Below are 18,981 nucleotides of genomic sequence, written 5' to 3' on the forward strand. Positions count from 1 at the left end.
CTTTCCCTCTATTTTTTCCTTGATTAAACAAAAATTCGTTTCTCGGGTTATTCGGAATCGTTGCGCGTCAGAACAATAATATGCACACCCTATTATTATTATTATTATTACATCATTATCGCGATCGGGGGAGGCGGGGGGGGGATGCGTTGTTATTTCTCGTTTTCGTTCTCTTCTTTTTTCCTATCTCTCTTCTCTCTTTCTTTTTATTTCTATCTTTATATTTACCTGCTACTTCTACCTCTACCTCTATCATTTACCTCTAACCTTTATATCTCTATCTCTACCTTTACCTCTACCTCTACCTCTACCTCTACCTCTACCTCTACCTCTACCTTGCCTTGACACATACGTACATGCACACAACACGCGCACACATCCGCATTTTGATGCTCGCGTACTACACTCTCTTTATTTTTCTTTCTCATTTTTTCTTTTTATTATTTTTTTTTTTTTAGCTAGTTTGTGTTCTTATTATTTTTGTTGTTCGATGGTCGTTTAATAATCTTGGAATCCGACATTATTCTCTGTCGTTTTGTCACTATCGGCGACTTTTCTTCTCTCTCTCTCTTTCTCTCTCTCGATTGATTTTTACCTTCGGGGATGGTGGTTGGCGGGGGGGAGGTGGTCTCGTGAATATTTCCTGCCGATCGTGTAATAAACTAGCGTGGGATCCTTTTATGAGGCGCTCTTTTCTTCGCTGTTACTTTGGCTGCTGTTTTCTTCACTTTTCTGGTTGGCGTCGTTGTTACTGCTACCAGGAATTACCGCCGAACTATTGTCTTCCTGTACAGAAGGGGACGAGAGAGCATTTGGTTGAACCGATGAATCAACTTTCGCGTCCTTGACTTCTTCCGGTTCTGGCAATAATTCTGGTTTAGATTCTTCCGCAGGTTTCGAAGATTTTTCCTCGGATGATTTCTTGTCATCATCGTCGTCCTCCTCGCTGTTGTTGTTCTTAGCGTCATCCTTTTCAACAGATTTGTCTTCCTCGGAGGACGATTCCTTTAATTCAGCTCCCCCGGTTGTTGCAGGAGTAACCGCTACGGTTGCTGCTTCCGTTTCCAATTTGATTTCTTCCTTAGGTGATTCATCATCCACGGCTTTTGATTTTACTGATTCCTCGTTAATAACTGAAGCATCTCGCTTGATCTGACTAGTTTCTTGTTGTAACAACGTTGGACCAGCTTCGGGAACGCTTTCCGATTGTTTATCTTCCTTTGGAGCTACCTCGGATTCCACGCTCTTAGCTTCTTTTTCTACCTGAGGTAACAAGCTCGATTTGTTTACGTCTTCTTTAGCACCTTCATCTTGATTACCAGCACCGCTTGCTGCCAACGATGAACTAGCAACAGCAGCAGCTGATTCTTCTACTGGTTTTTCGATTTCACCAGTCGCCGCTTTTATCGATTCTTCGTTATTTTTATTTTCCTCGGCTTGATGATCATTACTCTTCTTTTCTTGATTTTGATTACTCGCATCTTCGTTATTAACATGAGATTTTTCGAGTAAAACAACTGGCGCAGTTTCCTCGGCGTCACGAGTCACGCGGTCTGGCTTTTCTTCAGCTTTTATTTCCTCTTTCAATGTTTCCTCTTCGTTTTTATTGGCATCGTTAGAATTTTCAACCTTTTTCTCGGCTTCCTCTTGTGCTTTACTTTCAGATGTAGCCGCCGCCACTGGTAACACGACTTCTTCGTCCTTTTTCAATGATCCTTCTTCAGCTTGTCCCTCGGATTTCTTTTCTTCTTCTTCTTTTTTAATTGGTTCTTCTTTTTTCGTTAGATCTATCTTTTCTTTGGATTCCTCATTGGATTGGGCAACAACATCCTTTACTTCGGCCGGTGCTGCTGCTGCTTCTTCCTGAAACGTAACACGTCAAAATGTAATAGCCGTTTGTGTTGTTGATACAAACGAGTATAATTCGATGACAGTGTAACCGTCATAATTACTGACATACCTTTTTCTCGGCGGCTTCAGTTGGTTCAGCTTTAGGGTGATCCTCTTGCGATGTCACTTGGACGTTTTCCTTTACTTCGGATGCTGCTTCCTTGAGACTTTCATCCTCCTTTTTAGCCTCGGCAGATTGTTCTTGTGGCTGCTGGGCTTGCGGTTGGGCTTCTGGTTGGGTTTGCGGTACCGCTTGTGCATCGGCATTTTGTTCAGCAGGAAGGTGTTCCTTTTTTTCGTCAGCTTGTTCCAATGGTGCTTCGTGTGCTACCGGTTGAGACGAGGAGGGGGAGGGGGAGGAGGAGGAGGAGGATTGACTTTGTTGAGGATTTTCCGCGTTCCTTTCGCTTCTGAGAGTTGCTGTTGGTGCCTCGGCCGGAACTTCTACTTTAGCTTCCGGATTTTCGTCAACAACTGATGGTGCCGATGAAGCAGCTGATGATACGTCAGAAGACGCTACTGCTGGTGCACTGCTCGAAGACGCTGCTGCTGGTGCGTTCAAAGACGCTGATGAATCATCGTGAGCAACATTCGCAGCCACTTCCGAATTCGTCGAGTCTATTTTTTCGAGTGGTACCACGGTCTGAGGTGTTTCAGCTTCGTGATGATTAGCCAAGGGAGCAGCCCTTGCACCCAACAAACATATCATCGATATTAACACGATCTTCATCATCGTCGTCGTCGATCTGCAACGAAACGAAAACGTATTTATTTCTATTCGTAATTACGCTCTCTTTCTTTTTTTTTTTTTTTTCTTTTCTTTTCAATTTTTCTTACGCGTACAAATAATAATCACTCTCTCACTCTCTCTCTCTTTTTTTCTTCGAGATCTATTGAGTATATATATATATATATATATATTTAGAAGAACAATTATATTTCTCTTAAAAAGAAGATTCGCGTGAACACATACATATATTAATTATCTATTCAATGACAATTCAAACTTTTATTTATCCGAGAAATTGTCTACGTACTAGACATTAGACGAACGAAAATAAACGAAATAAATCGATTTCGATCGATCGATCGATCGAAATTATTCAAATCAAACTTACGAATATTAATATTAATTAACTAAGGTATATCAATTATATTCGTAAGTACGTAATATTATGTATACATACATAAAAATACATTTATTAATGTATTACGTTTACTTGTTAACATACGCATGAATAATTAATCAATCAGTTAAGAAGAATCAAGAAGGAAAATAATGAATATGTACCAGTTATGTTTGATTTTGAATGGAACGAAAAGGGCGGGGGTGGGGGGGGGCTGATGACAAATAAAAGATAAAAGAAGATAAGAGAGGAGTGGAGAGGTGAGGTCTGAGAGACGATGAGTATCTGAGCTGTTGATGCTGCTGCTACTGTTGCTTGTTGCTAGTGCAAGAATCGGCAGGAAGAAGAGGGACGGATGACATTGAGCCGAATGCATTGAATAAGGCGAGCACGTTATATGGAACTAATGACAGGATGCACGCCCCTCACGCTTGTTACGCGTATGACTCTCTCTCTCTCCTTCTCTCTTTTTTTCTCTCACACACACGCACACATAACTGCGTATTTCTTTTCGTGCACGCGTTTCACCAACTTGGCGCGTGTCTCTGAAGGATCAAATCTTTGCCATGGGTCATGGGAAACATCTAACGAATGAATGAACGAATGAATGAATGAATGAATCAATGAATGAATGAATGAATGAATCAATTCTACAATAAATAAAGACATCATTTTTTGTTGTTGTTATTCTCAACGAAATTCTATCGAAAGTTTCGGACAATTATTTTACATAGATATTATTAACTTTAATCTCGTTGTGAACCCTCCCTACCCCCTTTAGTAAATAATTAATGCATTAAACCTTCTTAACATTCAGGGAAAGGTTTCTTAAAGGAAGGAAGCGGATGTTCTGAAAGGAAGAAGAAGGAGAAAAAGAAGGGGGGGCTCATTTTTCTCGAAAATGTCCTTGAAGATTTACGATTGCCATGAGAGAGATATTTTTATTATCAAGGCATTTGTAATCATTATTTTTTCTTTTTTTTTTCATGATTCACCATTTATTTTTGAACAATACTGTACGACTGGCTGATGCTGAGTGCGAAAACGAAACGCAAATGCCTTTACTTCTTGATTTCCCATTGAAAAGCATTAAACACGCGATCACTTTATAACAAAGGTAAAACCTTTCTCTCTCTCTCTCTCTCTTTTTTTTTCCTTGTGTCACGCATGAGCGATTAAATATTCTATTGATGCGTTTTTTCGATGTTTTAAATATTATAACAACAACAAAAAAGAAAGAAAGAAAGAAAAAACGGAGGAGTGGAGGGGGGCAAGTAGGGAAGAAATCATTCGCGATAATTTTCGTTCGGTTGAGATTAAAAAAAGAAAAACAAAAAGATACTTTCGAAACTTTGAAATCAAATGGAATGCAAACACGTTCGGCGTTTGGAAAGAATCTCGAGAAAGGAAAAGAACGTGACGGTAGTAGTAGTAGTATGGGTAAGAAGAGAGAGAGAGAGAGAGAGAGAGAGAGAGAGAGAGAGAGAGAGAGAGAGAGAGAGAGAAAGATAGAAAGATAGAAAGATAGAAATAGAAATAGAAATAGAAATAGAAAGAGAGAGAAGGGAATGGGAAGGGAAGGACACACAACGGTCCGTCCAGTTTTTACCCCGACTAGCTTGATTTCGTGTTTGGCAACAACATATACGTAACCACGCCGATAGGAGGATAGTAGTCTGTGTTTCGATAGTGGTTTGTGTTATATAGCGCAATCATGAAGTTTCTTACGAAGGCAATCGACTTCTTCGTCGATAGATCGAAGTTTTAACTCGTTATACTCATTCGAATCTTGCCGTTAACTGCTTTAGCAAGTTAATGCGAAGGCTGGTGGTTGGTTGGTAGGCAAGTAAGCAAGCAACCAGACTTGTATGACATTCCGTTGAAAATCTTCGATTAAACGATATTATTTTTTTTCTTTTTCTACTTTTTGTTCATTCTTTCTTTCTTTTTTATAACATTACATACACCTTTTTATTTATTATTATCGAATTTGTTAAAGTTTAAAAAAAGAAGAAGAAAATAAAAATTATAACATTACGAACAATAGGTCCGTGCAATTCATTATTTCCTGATAATAATTATTAAAAAAAAATAGTATTGTAATTATAATTTTACGATGTGAAAGGATGAACAAACAACGACAACAACAATAATATTATATTTAATTTCAATTTGTTTTTCAACTCTTCCTTATATCGCATATAAATTTATATAGTTCTCTAATATTATTAAAATAGTATTAAATACATTTTAGAAAATCGTTCACATAACGAGATATTCATTCGCGTTTAATCCAAATTACATTTTATTTCGATTTTAAAATGATCTGTCGTATAATCATATACGATTGATCGTAAATCATCGTCTTGAGGGAGAGGGAGGGGGAGGGGAAGGTAAAGGAAGAAAAAATAAAAAAAAATATTCGAGAAGTGAATTCGAGTCATTGGGATTTGGAAGGAAAAGATTTGATTATTTTCTCTCTCTCTCTCTCTCTTTCTTTCTTTCTCTCTCTCTCTCTCTCTCTCTTTCTCTCTCTTTCATCATAGAATCGGATAAATGCGTGGCGAGCACGCATCTACTCGATAGGGAGAGAGGAAATGCCTGTGAGAGAGAGATGATGGACACCCATTACCTCATCAAGATCATCAGAGTTGTAATAATGGTAGCGCTCTTACAAAAGAAGAATGTGGCGGAGGTTAGGGGATGTGGGGGGCAAGCTAGGGGGGCTAAGGGGAAGGAGGATCAAGCGATCCAACGTCAATGACGTTAATGTTCCTCTTATTCTTTATATTATTTTACCCCGTCCGTTTTACAAATTTACGTCTAATTTTCGAACGAATAAACGTATGAACTGTAAATTAGGATCAATCGTTTTACCTGACAATGAGATGATATGGTTGCACAGAAATGAATAAGAAATTGAGGAAAAGAAAAGTAGAAAAGTCGTGAAAGTGGGGGATTGATGGGTTAGTATGGTCGGTATTGGTTTGTTCGTGTATAACGCAAAAATTCTAAAAAAATAATTACATTTCACGCGCGCGAAATTATTATTTTTTATAATTTAAATCGAATTAAACGAGAGGAAATTATTTTAGAAATAATGTATCAATATAATTACGTGATTTATTATAATCAATGGAAATTTGGTTGTTAAAAGAAATTCAAAAATTGAAGCTAAAAATTTAATCGGTAATTGTAAAAAAAGGAAAAGAGAAAGAGAGTACGTGTTGAAGAACAAACGAATAAGAAAATGACGCAAAAGAACTGTTAAGACATCATCAACGCGAATTCAGACGTAAATTACATGTGCCGCGCGGGTGGTAGATGATTTTTTTTTAAATTATTACACTCTCTTTCTCTCTATCTCATTTCATTTAGGTTTACCTAGACTCTAAATTTCGCTATATCTTTTGCGTAAAATTAAAATGACATCTTCGCGGTTCTTTTTCTTTATTTATCTTTCGGTATAAAAGAAGAACGATGGAGGCATGACTAGCGAAATCACCAGTCTCTCTCTCTCTCTCTCTCTCTCTTTCTCTCTTTCTCATTTTGTTCTCTTGCAAAATTTCTTTCGCAAGTTTAACGATCCCAACTATAATCACAGACTATCTCTCATTTTCTCTCTCTCTCTCTCTATCATTCTTCCTTTCTTTTTCTCATTGTATTTAGAATCGAAAGGAAACAGATATTCTTTTAATGTGGGATATTGTTTTCTTCGATGATAGAAGGAATTAAACACCGATCACTCGACAAAAAAAAATATATATATATATATATACGATGCAAAAGAATATGAAGAGAACAAAAAAAAAAAAGAAAAAAAAGAGAATGGAATATAAAATATTAAAAAAATAATAGGATATTGTAATTGGATTTAATTTCGGTACTCACGTAATTTAGATCTTCCTTAACTGTCAAAAACTCGTTTGAAAACGGAAGTTGAATAGCAGCAGCTGGGCAATGGGCAACAGAACAGGCAGCCCTTCTTCCTTCCTTCCTTCCTTCCTCTTTGTTTCTTAGGGCTTCGATTCGACGTTAGAAACTCCGCGGATAAGAAAAGAAAAAAACTGATAGAATCCGACTGTATATTTTCCTTTTATCTATTTTTTCTCTCTTTCTCTATCTTCTCGATATACAATTTATTTGATCTGATATATTTATAATATATATATATATCTATATACTCGCGAATGGTCGTCGCGCGCGTGCGATTATGCTCGTTTGCGAAGGACCGTGATGATCGGGATGAAGGTTGGGTCGTGTGTCGAGATGGAATTGTTCGGGCCTTGCTTATATACCCATTTACCCACTCGACCAGCCACCAGGATAGCGCAGGGGCCCCTCTGCTATACTCCTTCGCAAGGGAGGGGCCCCTCTCTTATTTTTTTTTCTCTCTCTTTCTCTTCTTTTTTTTTTTCTTCTTCTCTATACTCTTCTCACTTCTTCCCTTCTTTAGCCTTCTCTCTCTCTCTCTCTTTTTATCTGTCTGTCTGTCTTTCTGTCTATCTATCTATATATCTATCTATCTATCTCTCTCTTTCTTTCTTTCTTCCTACGTTTCCGTGTCTTTTACTCTCCCTCCCCCTTTCAACCTCCCCTTCCCACCATCCCATTTTCCCCCCTACTCCACCATCACCATCACCACCACCATCACCTCCTGTTCGTTCTTCCTCCTCTTTCTCCTCTTCTTTCTTCTCCTACAACGTGTTCTCCGATTCAACTTCTTTCCGTTCTCCGGCCCACGCCGTCTACCGAGAGATCAAGACACGCAACATCATCATAGTCAAAAGGAAAGAAAGAAAGGAAGAAAGAAAGAAAGAATGAAAGAAGAATAAGAAAGAAATCAAAGGGAAAAAGAAAGAAAAACAAAAAAACAGAAAAAAGATCGAACGAGAAGAGTTATCTTCGAAGATTTTCATGTCTCTTTATGAATTTCTTCTTTATACGTTTCGCATACTCTCTAGTCCCGATCATTTTATTCTTTATTATTATTATTATTATTATTATTATTTATTAGTAGTCGCGTCCCGGTTTAAATATCTCTTCTCATCTATTTCTACGGGTTTTTTGAAGTTATACTTCTTTTGGCACGTTTTGGAATGTGAAGTTAGATGCGACCGAAAAATCGAAACCACGAAGTTGTTCGATATTTACGATGCGCGCGCAAATTGAAGTTATTTTTGAGGTTATGGAGGTTATATTCTTTTTGGTACGCTAAAAAAGTTTAATTTTTTACGTGCGTACATAAGTACACACATCAGTTTTTTGTTTTTCGTACACTTTATAATAAATTCGAGAGCAGTTAAAGAAAAAATTATCTAGATAATATTTTTATTCTTATTTAATTGTAACGAAATCTTTATCACGAATTGAATTTGTTTCAATTTAATATCCTAAGATATCATTTGTATCTTTTTTTTTTAATCAATAAAAATGATATTTTTTGTTCTCGATCGATGCATACACTTTTGCATACATTTATTATTATTATTATTATTATTTGATTTATTTTTATTTTTTTCCAAGAAAACATACACATTATATATTTTTTACGGAAATTATTTCTTTGGCGAAGTTCCGTTCAATTCGTTACGATATTTAGATATAGTTTATACTTGTCTTTTTAAATCAATATAATTTTTATTTTTTCTTCTCTCGATGCATACACTTTCGTTCCTTTATTATTATTATCATTTTGTTCCTAAATAAAAAAGAAAAAACAAGTATAAACACACGTACACATATATTTTTTTGTACGGAAGTATCTAACAATCAGACAAAGTTTTCCGATCGATTAATATTCGAAAATAAATATCTGTAGAATATATTATAACAGTTATTATTTATTTATTTACTCACGCGTATTACACGGGTACGTGTTTTTAAGAAAAAAAGTCTTCCAGAAAGTATGTGTAAATTTGACGTGTTAATTTTTGTTTTTTTTTGTTTGTATCGATCGATTGGTACGACGATGACGAGAATGACGAAGATGACGAAGATGACGACGTGTGATTCATCATCATTGCCAAAGAGGAACTGATAAAACCACCTCGGTGGTGTCTCGTACTCTCAACACTTACACGCACGTGTCATAATTTACGCATACGCCCTCGATTCGCGAGTTACACGAGCGTGTTTGCGCACGCGTGTCACGTCATTATGTAAACATTGAATGAACGCGTGCGACGAACGAGAATCTTTCTTCTTTCATGCAAATCGTTTTCATGCAAAAAAGACAAAAAAAAAGAAGGGGGTGTGTATTCTCGACGCTTTCTGCTTTTCCCCCCTTTTTTTTAAAATCCAAAATTTAGAATATTTCTTTCGACAACACCTTTTTCTCCAATTAGATTTTAATAATATTTCATTTTTATTTAAATTAACAGATATATCATGATTTAAATTCATTAAGGTATGCCTGGTATTTAATATTAAACTTATCGACACTTCCTGTACTGTTTATTTTTTTTTTTTAATGAATATATATTATAATATATGTTAATATATATAGAACGAGGATTTTGATCAATCGGATAGTGAATAATATATTTGTTATTTTATTTACAAATGAATAATATAAATTTGATGCGTTTCAAAGCGAATTCTTTTTTTTTCCTTTTACAAATTAGAGGATTCTTACAAATGACCATATTTTTGCGAATTACCGGATACGGTCAATTACCACCGCCCGTGGTAGGTTAAGTATTTAAAGTGTCCTACCTTTTTGATGCATAAACATGCACGATGGGACTATTTGACTCCCCAACCTATGATTAAGACAAACTTAATTTTTTATATTCTTATATTATGGTGTCGGATAAAAGAAATAGGTGTCATAATTATCCATAAACGACGATTCCATTAAAAGATTATCTCCCATACTTAAAGAAAAATTGTGAAATTGTATATTCCTCCCTTATGGAAACCTTGACGCAAACAACCCTTTTATTTTTTTTTCTGTTTCTATTGGACTATAAAACTTGACTGACTATTACCGAGAAACTATTCGCGTGCTAAGAATAGACTTTAAGTTTGCCCGAAGGGAAAAATTCTTCCTCTTTTCTTTAGATTTTTTATTTATTTTCTTTTTTTTTTTTCTATCTTTCATTTCTTCTTCTTCTTCTTCTTCTTCTTCTTCTTAGCAAATCCCTTTCTTCCTTCCTGGTTATTCTCGATGCTTCTACGCTATTTCGAGTAAACGTTTTACAACCGGTGATTGCCAACCGTTACGTACCGTTAGAAGACGACGCCATAATCGATATTGACTACTCGCTATATATCTTTCTCTCTCTCTCTCTCTCTTTTTTTGCTCATAATCGATCTACTGTATCCATTGGAAGACCATAGAATGTAAAGAAAATAACAAACGTACAAAAATAAACGAGAGGAAAAAGGGTGTGGATATAAAATAAGATAAGATAAGAACAATTTAATGATCTTAAAAGAACGAACATTGGCAAAATATTGTACAGGTAGTCCTTTTACAAAAGGGTTTTGCTATAAGACATGATTCATAAATTGTAAAGAATCCTCCTACAACATGGTTTCGTTATAACACGATTCATAAATTGTAGGGAACCCTTTATACGACATTGTACTTTTACAGCACTGGATAACATAAATATTCTTTTAAACATATTTACAAAATTAAATTATCTTAAAATAATGAATTCAGGATCTGATATAATACAGTTCATAATTGCGAAAACCTTTATACGACACTGTACTTTTACAGCACTGGATAACATAAATGTTTCTTTAACATACTTACAAAATGAAATTATCTAAAAATAATGAATTCTCAGGATATCATATGATACAGTTTATACTTGCGAAAACCTTTATACGAAACTGTACTTTTACAGCACTGAATAACATAAATGTTTTTTTAAACATATTTACAAAATGAAATTATCTTAAAATAATGAATTCAGGGTTACATACAGTCAAGGTTTCACACAACACTGCACTTTTTAGGAACCTATTATCTACCGTGTTATAGGATTCTTACCTGTATTATAAAAATAGAATAAAATATATATATATATATATATATACATCGGAATATTTTTAGAGTTACATAAAATAATAACGATTCAAGTTAGTTTGCGTTTAATTAGCGGAAAATCGATCGACCGTGGTACTTTTCGTTTCCTCGTCTGCAAACATATACGTCCCCCTCTGTCCCCCTCTCATCTTCCTACCCTACGTATTTCTCTTGTTCCCCCTCTCTCCCTCTCTCTCTCTCTTTCTCTTGGTAAAGTATGATCTTTCTTGGTATTCCATGATCGGCATCAAGGCCGTTAGAGCTCAACGAGCTCCTCTCCGTCAACGAAATAAAAAGTTTAACGCGCGTGAAAAGGAAACGCATTGTCGTCGTAGTCATAGTCGTAGTCTACGTCGTGTTAAACCACACGTCACAACGAGATGTTATTCTCGGTAACAATAATTAGCTTTAGTTAGGGAACGAGAACGAGACAGAGAGAGAAGTATCTATGTGAGCTATAAGATATATTATTTCCCATGTGTTTTTTCTCAATATATGTTTCTAAGTAAACGAATAAAATCATTATGATCAATAATGTTTTATCTTATCGTGATTTTTATTTCAAGGATTTTATACGTTGGGTATGAATAAAGAATAACCTCGTAAATTAATAATGAATCGACGCTTAATTGTAACTTCTTTTTTTCTTTGGTTCTCACTTTTTTTCTGTTTTTTTTCCACCTGCCCCTCGCCCTCACCCCTTCCGTTTGAAATAACGATTACGTTGGGTTACTCATGTGTATCGGAAATATTACAAAAATGTAATAATTATTTTCTAAAGACGCCGAGTTCTATCCTATAATATATATATAAAAAAAAACAAACTTAATTGAATTATTATTATTATTATTATTTTTTTTTTGTATATATGTTATTCATTTATTGATAAAAATAAATCAATTGTGTGCAATTCGATGCATAAATGTGCATAATAGGATTATTTGAGTTGATATAAATCAAGTTACGATTATTACGTAATATTGTTGAAAAAGAAATCAAATTTTTCTGCGTAACACGGATTATTTTTTTTTTTTTAAATTCCGTTCATAAACGACACGGGAGATAAGGTATTGATTTTTATTTATAATTGATTGTGTGATTAATCGTTCAAATAATATTATTAAATTCAATGATTTCTATTATTTAATATTAGAGTACGACGAGAAACTATATAGTATCTAATGATTGGATTGATTAATTATTGTCATAGATTATTGAATACTATAATTATTCGTCTTTGTCAAACGATAAACGGAATGCTCGTTTCATTTCGTTTGTCTCATCGTTCTTTATAGGAAAGTATTAACATTGATGGCATTAACCTTTATCGTTTTCCCCGAGCTAATCATACGATGAATCATTATTCGATATTCATGTTTAATCGCATTTAATCGGCAGATCGTTGTCCTTCGAAACACGTTACGGCATGTGTGTGTCTATCTAATTTATGAGGGATTATTATACGCTAAACGAGAACTTTGATTTTTTTCCAAATAGCCGTGGCCTCCTTGGATTCGAAGGTTTCCTTCTTCTTCTTCTTTATTTTTTTTTTATTTTTTTTTTCTTTTATTTTTTTTTCTTTTCTTTTTTTTCTTATTTACACGCGTCTCTAACGTTCTAATCGAGATAACTTCGATAAGTTAATTGTCTATATATATACACACATTAATCAAGGTACAATAAAGTTGTTTTTTTTTCCTTTTATTTGTTTTTTTAAAACGCAATAGTTATATAATAAATACGAAAAGTATAATAGGTTTATAAGGATTATTCATCAATAAGGAAGAATAGTTTAAAAAAAAAAACAAAAACAAATTGTGTGTAGATTAGATATGCGGAATGATCGAAAATCGTAGGTGATCTTGGAAGGAAGATTCCAAAAGTCGCGCAAGGTGGATCTCACATGGGTTTAGGCACATCTAGTTGACCTTGAATGTTCAACTTCTAATTTTAACCCAAACTGGATCCGGTTTTTCTTTCAGGATGCGTTCGGTGTCGTCGGGGTTTGCAGCAAGCAAGCAAGCAAGCAAAGTAAGAAAGCAAGAAAGCAACCGGCTTTGATCGCGAGTCGTCGGACTTGATTTCTTTTAGTCATTCTCGATAATCGATTAAATAATTAATAGCACCGGAGATTTTGTTTTATTCTTATTCTTCTTTTTGTTTCTTTCTGTCATTTCTCTTTCACCTTTTCTCACCTATTGTCCTATTACCTGGAATTTCTATATTATTAACGATAAACCATCTATCCTATTGAATTTGAATAGTTTTAAACACAATCGTTAGAATCATCATTCGATCGGGAATCTTCGATTATTACTATTATTATTATTATTATTATTATTATTAATATTATTATTTTCACGTTCGATGAGTTTTACTATTTCAATCTAACAAATGTATTTTATTATTATTTTTCTTCATCTTCTTCTTCTTCTTGTTCTTTGACGACAACGAAGAAGACGGGCAGGGGACGTTAACGAACTCCGTCATGAACTTTGTTGACCCGAAACACTGCAACAGCGGCTGTATACCTAACGTCTTGGAACCTCCTAGAAAGTAAGAAGTAACGCCGAAGCAAAAGGCCTCACCTTTTGCTTTGCTTAACTCTGCTGCAAGTGAATATTGTTGAGTTAACAGTGTTCAAGAATTTGATGGGATTTTCGACGATGCTTGGTATAAGTTATATTTTATCGTTTCCTTTTGTTTATTACTATTTCTACGTTTTATGACGATTTTACAAAGAATTTCTTTACCAGAGGGGCGGAAGGGGCGGGGAGGAGGGATAGGAGGGAAAGAAAAAAAAATATCTATGTAAAGAATAAAAGAAAGAAGTAGATTTCTTTGATTCGAGCCAATATTATTTGTACGCGAGTCTCTCAATTGTAAAAGTTTTTTTTCTACAAAATTAGGTTGACAGATAAGAGACAAAAGAGATTTGTGTCTATCGTGAAAGGGCGAGGGGGTGGGGGAAAAAAGTTGGAAATAGAGTCGTCTTCCATTTGCAAAAGGCACTTTGCAAATAGTCATCTGTTACTCGTGCAATGTACATCGTGCCTAAGACATTAGACGGCATTACGACTTGGAGATCGTGTAACGTTATGATTATCTCGCAAGGAGCCCAAGGTCCCGTCGTCGGTCGCTTCTTCTCATCCTTTCCAGACCTCGCAATTGTTCTTTCTTTCGTTTCTTCGTTCCTTCGTTTATTCGTTCCCTCGTTCCTTCGTTCCTACGTTCCTACGTCCGTTCATTCGTTCGTTCGTTTTACGCGCATGCGCGTCAAACAAATTCTACCATTTTATGATTTTACATTTCTAACCTAAAAGAAGAAAAATATTTCTTTTTCTTTTTATCTTTATTTATTATTTTATTCATTCATTTTTCTCTTCTTCTCTTTTTGCCATATTTTGTTTGTTTTTGTTGTTGTTGTTCTCATTTGTCGAGAATCTAAGCGAAATTACATTTTTTCGGCTAAAATTCAGGAAGAATCTGTTAAGGGATGTTAACGTTTTCCGTTCGAATCCTTTTTCCTCCATTTTATTTTTCCTCCGCCATTTGCATGCAACCTTTTTCTTTTTTTTTTTTTGCCATTTTTTGATTATTATTCGATAGAATATTATTGTAAAATGAAATGAAAATTTGTCGATACAATTAATTATTATATTTGAATCCGTTTATATTAATAAAATAATATTTATATCTCAAATTAACATAATATTTCGCATCTTTTATTTCACTTAGAATAATATCAATTGCACGTATTTAGATTGGATTTTCAAATAAGTATAATATAATAAAAAATTAATACAAAAGAATAAAGCGACTAACTTTTTTATTATTTTCTATCGATTTTCACTGTCAAAATATATTTCGTATTTTACTAACAAAAATAAATAGAGAAAGATCAAAAGAATACCGCGCGTGTGTGTCTTTACTTTTTTCATCTTGTTGGGTCAAAGAAAGAGAAAGAACGAAAGTTAAAGAAAGAAAGAAATAAATAAAGAGAGGAGAATACGCATTCAATTACCATTCTAATGAGATTTCTATGAGTGTAAGTAGTTTTTTTAACTGATACAGTCGAAAACCTTGAATCCGAGTCGAACAACTAGTTTTTCGAGGACGCTTAGGGCTGCCGTTCCTGGCATGGAAGCTTATAGCAACACGATGTTTCACTCTGATACAGAGGGAGATGAAAGAATAGGGTGAAAGAAAGGGTAAGAAGCAGAAGAAGAAGCAGAAACAGAAGAAGAAGAAGTAAAGTAAGTAAGTAAGTAAGAAGAGGTGGAGAAAAGGGGGTTGGAGAGTGAAGACGAGTCGAACGAGTCGTGTATACGTCGTGCTGCTAAGGCTAAGTTAGGATGAGGATAGCAGCGATTATCTTAACGATCCCCTGCGGCAAAACCTGAACGGCAACCCGTTCGTAGCCCCTTGCTCCCCGGGGAAACCCCCCTTTCTCTCTCTCTCTCTCTTTCTCATTCTTTTCGTGCTTGTAAGTTAGCTAGCTAGCTGGCTAGCTAGCTAACGTCGTTCAGAGACTGTTGGCTGAAGCAGCCGTTTGTGCCTGGTGCCCGAGCAAAAAGAAAAACATCGGGGCCCATCGAGCCAACTGAAAATAGCCTACTACTACTGTTGTAGGTCTCCAAGAAGAACTTACAATCAGCATTCCACCGTTTCTTATAACCTCTTCCCCCCTCGCTTAACCCCCCCCCCCCTCCCACCCATTACTTTTTCTTACTTTACTGAACTTACTTTTGTTATTTTTTTTTTTTTTTTAATATATATACAAAGTTTATTCACGTTCGATGTTTGTTTTTGTTATCCCAATTTTTCGCGAATCAATCCAACGGTAATAATTTCGAATCGTTTTGTTTTATTCGTCAAAGATAATAAATATCCAAAATTGAACGTATATTTTATTTTGTATTTTTTGCTTTTACATCGTCGTTACAAGATAATTATCCCCGCGTATATCGTTTCCGTAATAATTCATAATTTTTGTTGTTGTTAGACACCAATCGTAAAAAATACGTTCTCGAAAATTTCCAAGTAAACGTTTTTAATTAATTTAATCAAATTGTTACGTGATCTTTTACGATACATCCTTTGATAATTAATCTTCGAAACGATGATCAATGATCTAACGCAAATCATTAGCAGAAAAGTTTACGGTGTCCCAATCATTTGATCTGTCGATGATGTTGGAAAAGATAATGAAGAAAAAGGGATTATGGATAAAGAGAAACGTAGAAAATGGAAGGAGGGGCAGAAGAGGGGGGGGGGAACAGTCGTGGATCATAAGAAGGAGGTAGAAGAGAAACACAGCGGTCGTCGGCTGCCTGTACGCTGATGTTACACAGGTATTACAGGTATTATCTGTATTACATGTATTACGAGTATTATACGGACGTACGTGACCGACCTCGAGAGAACAGGCTGGTTCTCTCTCGTCCAGTCGGCTCAACCTATTCCCCCCTTTCTCCCCCTTTCTTCCCCCTCTTTTGCCCCTCCCCACCCGACGCTCATCGATAAACTCTCTTTCCCCCCCCCCATATATTTGTCGTACTTTTGTGTGCGTGTGTTTTCTGTTTTTTTTTTCGAATTTTTGATATTACATTTCGTTCGATTATTATTATTATTATTCTTATATTTTTTGAAAGATAAGATAAGATTTGTGATCGATAAGGAAACGAAAAAAGAGAAAAAAGAAAGAAATGTTGTTTCTCGTTAAGGGTGATAAAAAAGGATATAATTTAGAAGGGATATAAGTTTGAAGTTAAGAGACTTGTATCAAGAAGTTAACCCTTTGAAAGCGTGCAAATGCGACCTTTACCGAACCGGTCCGCGACTGTCGCGAGCACGTTTGTATGTCGAAACAGGTGTTAGTTGCGCTATCGTTCTGCATCTTGAAGCTTCCCTCACACCGATGAAATTCCTTTACGTGTACAATACGAAAGATATATCATTCTCATATAATCTTAATTTTGGATTTTCACAATGAATACTTTTTTCCTTTTTTTCTATTCAAACGAATCGGTTCACGGTATGAAAAAAAATCAAATTGAAATGAACGCGATCAAATGAAATGTAACACCTGTCACAAAATGCGATTGAATGAAATTAGAAAAAAAAAAAAAGGAAAAAAGGAGAAGAAGAGTAAGAAGAAAGGGGATAAGAATTTTGGATTGTTGTATAGTGATCGGTATCTACGTTAAAAAAGTTGTCTCCGCGAAGCATGATATAGCGTTGAGAATGATCTCGTTATGTAGTGCATGACCTTAACGAAACCGGTCGTAGGAATCGATTTGCATGACCAACTTGTTGTGTTGTACACTGTACGATGAATTACGTCGCGGGCGTGTTCCTATTTGTCCGTAACGGGCGTTCCTATTTGTCGACGTAATCATTATCGTCAACTTTCTGTCATTTTATTAATATATAGAGAATAGTCGAAAGTAACAAAATAAAACCCCCAAGTGGTCATGATACAACACGAAAATGATTTAAATAAATTTCGAAGATAATAATTCAATACATATTTAAATTAACGTGAATGATTAAAATTGCATAATGTCAACACATAACAAATACTATATATAATGGGGATATATTTTGTTGGTATCAATATATTAATATTTTGATCAATACACTAAGCTAACATGTGACATCTTGACATTATTCAATTTCGAAAGTTCAACTGGGATACACACCCCCCACTGCATTTGCATTATGCATTTATCTACAAACTACGAGTTCCATTTCTTTTTCTTTTTTCTTTCCACGTGTTATATAATATGACTTTACTGTTATCAAAAATTAATCAGATCGAACCAGTTCTGTTTATAATGTAAGTAAGTAAAAAAGTGTATAAACCTAATTCCATTTTTAAACGATAAATACGTTCCCAAAGAATATAAATTTGTCTTTTTCTAAATTTTGGGTCGATCTTATTGAATCATCATCGTGTAAAAAAAAATACAAAAGAAAAAGAAGTTCGCTTAAAAAACAGAATTAGTTATATAGCATAAGTAAATATAATTTTAATGTGTATGTAAAATAACATTTGAACGAAACAACTTGTGAGGTTCCGAGTTACGATAGAAAGGAAGGGTAAAAGAAAGAGAAAGAAAAGAGAGAAGGAGGTAAAGGGGTGTGTGGGATGGGGTGGGGTTGAAGGGGGGGATCTCGGGGGGGATTAGATCTTACGTCGATGCTACATAAGCATATTTATGTATGTATATGCACGTCACGTGCGAGACAAGGTGGAACGTAGAACGAGGATCTACACGATGGTGCTTTCGATATCATCCTCCATTCATACTTTGCCATCACAGCTGACAGTCACTATCCGTACAAAGAATCTTCGATTGTGTCCTATCGATTATGGTATTACGTTAGTCTGTCTCTCTGCTTTATTCATTGAATTCTTCATTTAACTTTTTTCCCCGTCTATCCGTTGTCTGTCTACACTTCGTTGTCTATTTTTAATTTTCATTAAAAATAAATCGATCATAGTTTTCATACATTTTCAAATTCATTTGAAAATATCATTATTTATTATTGGAAATATATAATTATCTTATTTAATTAGAATATTATTTTATCTCGATTCTATTTTTTTTGCCATGAAAAATTATATTTAGATATAAAGATAAAGAAAAGAAGAAAAAAAACGTTTATACCATGACATATCATAGTGATAGTTTTATAATCATGATCGTTCTCATGCCAGATCACGAAATACTAGTTGACGATTGCTAACTTGTGCTGCTCATATTTGGGTACTTTGGTATTCAGGGTCATTGACGGATTATTCGATGATGTCCTCGATGAATGATCGTGTTTTATATATATATCCGGGTCTTGAGTATTTATCAACGTTAATTGTTCAATCAAATTGATAACATTGTTATATATATATATATA

At 34.9% G+C, this 18,981-nt stretch overlaps 2 protein-coding genes across 5 annotated transcripts in view; one reads left to right on the forward strand and one right to left on the reverse strand.

Annotated features, from left to right (window-relative positions):
* LOC106789170 (serine/threonine-protein kinase S6KL-like) overlaps window positions 1-18,981 on the forward strand; it is a 42,482-nt gene that overhangs the window by 4,073 nt on the left and 19,428 nt on the right. The window contains exon 8 of one of the 4 annotated variants that reach the window (XM_014753146.1): window positions 13,044-13,394. The exons of the other annotated variants lie outside the window; for them this stretch is intronic. Within the exon in view, the coding sequence (XP_014608632.1) occupies window positions 13,044-13,142 (99 nt within the window). The 3' untranslated portion in view covers window positions 13,143-13,394. Of the gene's footprint in view, window positions 1-13,043; window positions 13,395-18,981 lie in introns of those variants that run through there. 4 annotated transcript variants of the gene reach the window in all.
* Window positions 440-7,301, reverse strand: LOC106789169 (enolase-phosphatase E1-like). The gene is made up of 3 exons (XM_014753142.1): window positions 6,909-7,301; window positions 1,961-2,636; window positions 440-1,863 (listed from the first exon to the last, which is right to left on the reverse strand). Exons 2-3 carry the CDS (start codon window positions 2,621-2,623, stop codon window positions 679-681), a joined length of 1,848 nt encoding a protein of 615 aa, XP_014608628.1. The 5' UTR covers window positions 2,624-2,636; window positions 6,909-7,301; the 3' UTR covers window positions 440-678.

The sequence above is a fragment of the Polistes canadensis genome, unplaced genomic scaffold, assembly GCF_001313835.1.
Source record: "Polistes canadensis isolate GaletaPanama2010 unplaced genomic scaffold, ASM131383v1 scaffold_166, whole genome shotgun sequence".
NCBI classification, from domain to species: Eukaryota; Metazoa; Arthropoda; class Insecta; order Hymenoptera; family Vespidae; genus Polistes; species Polistes canadensis.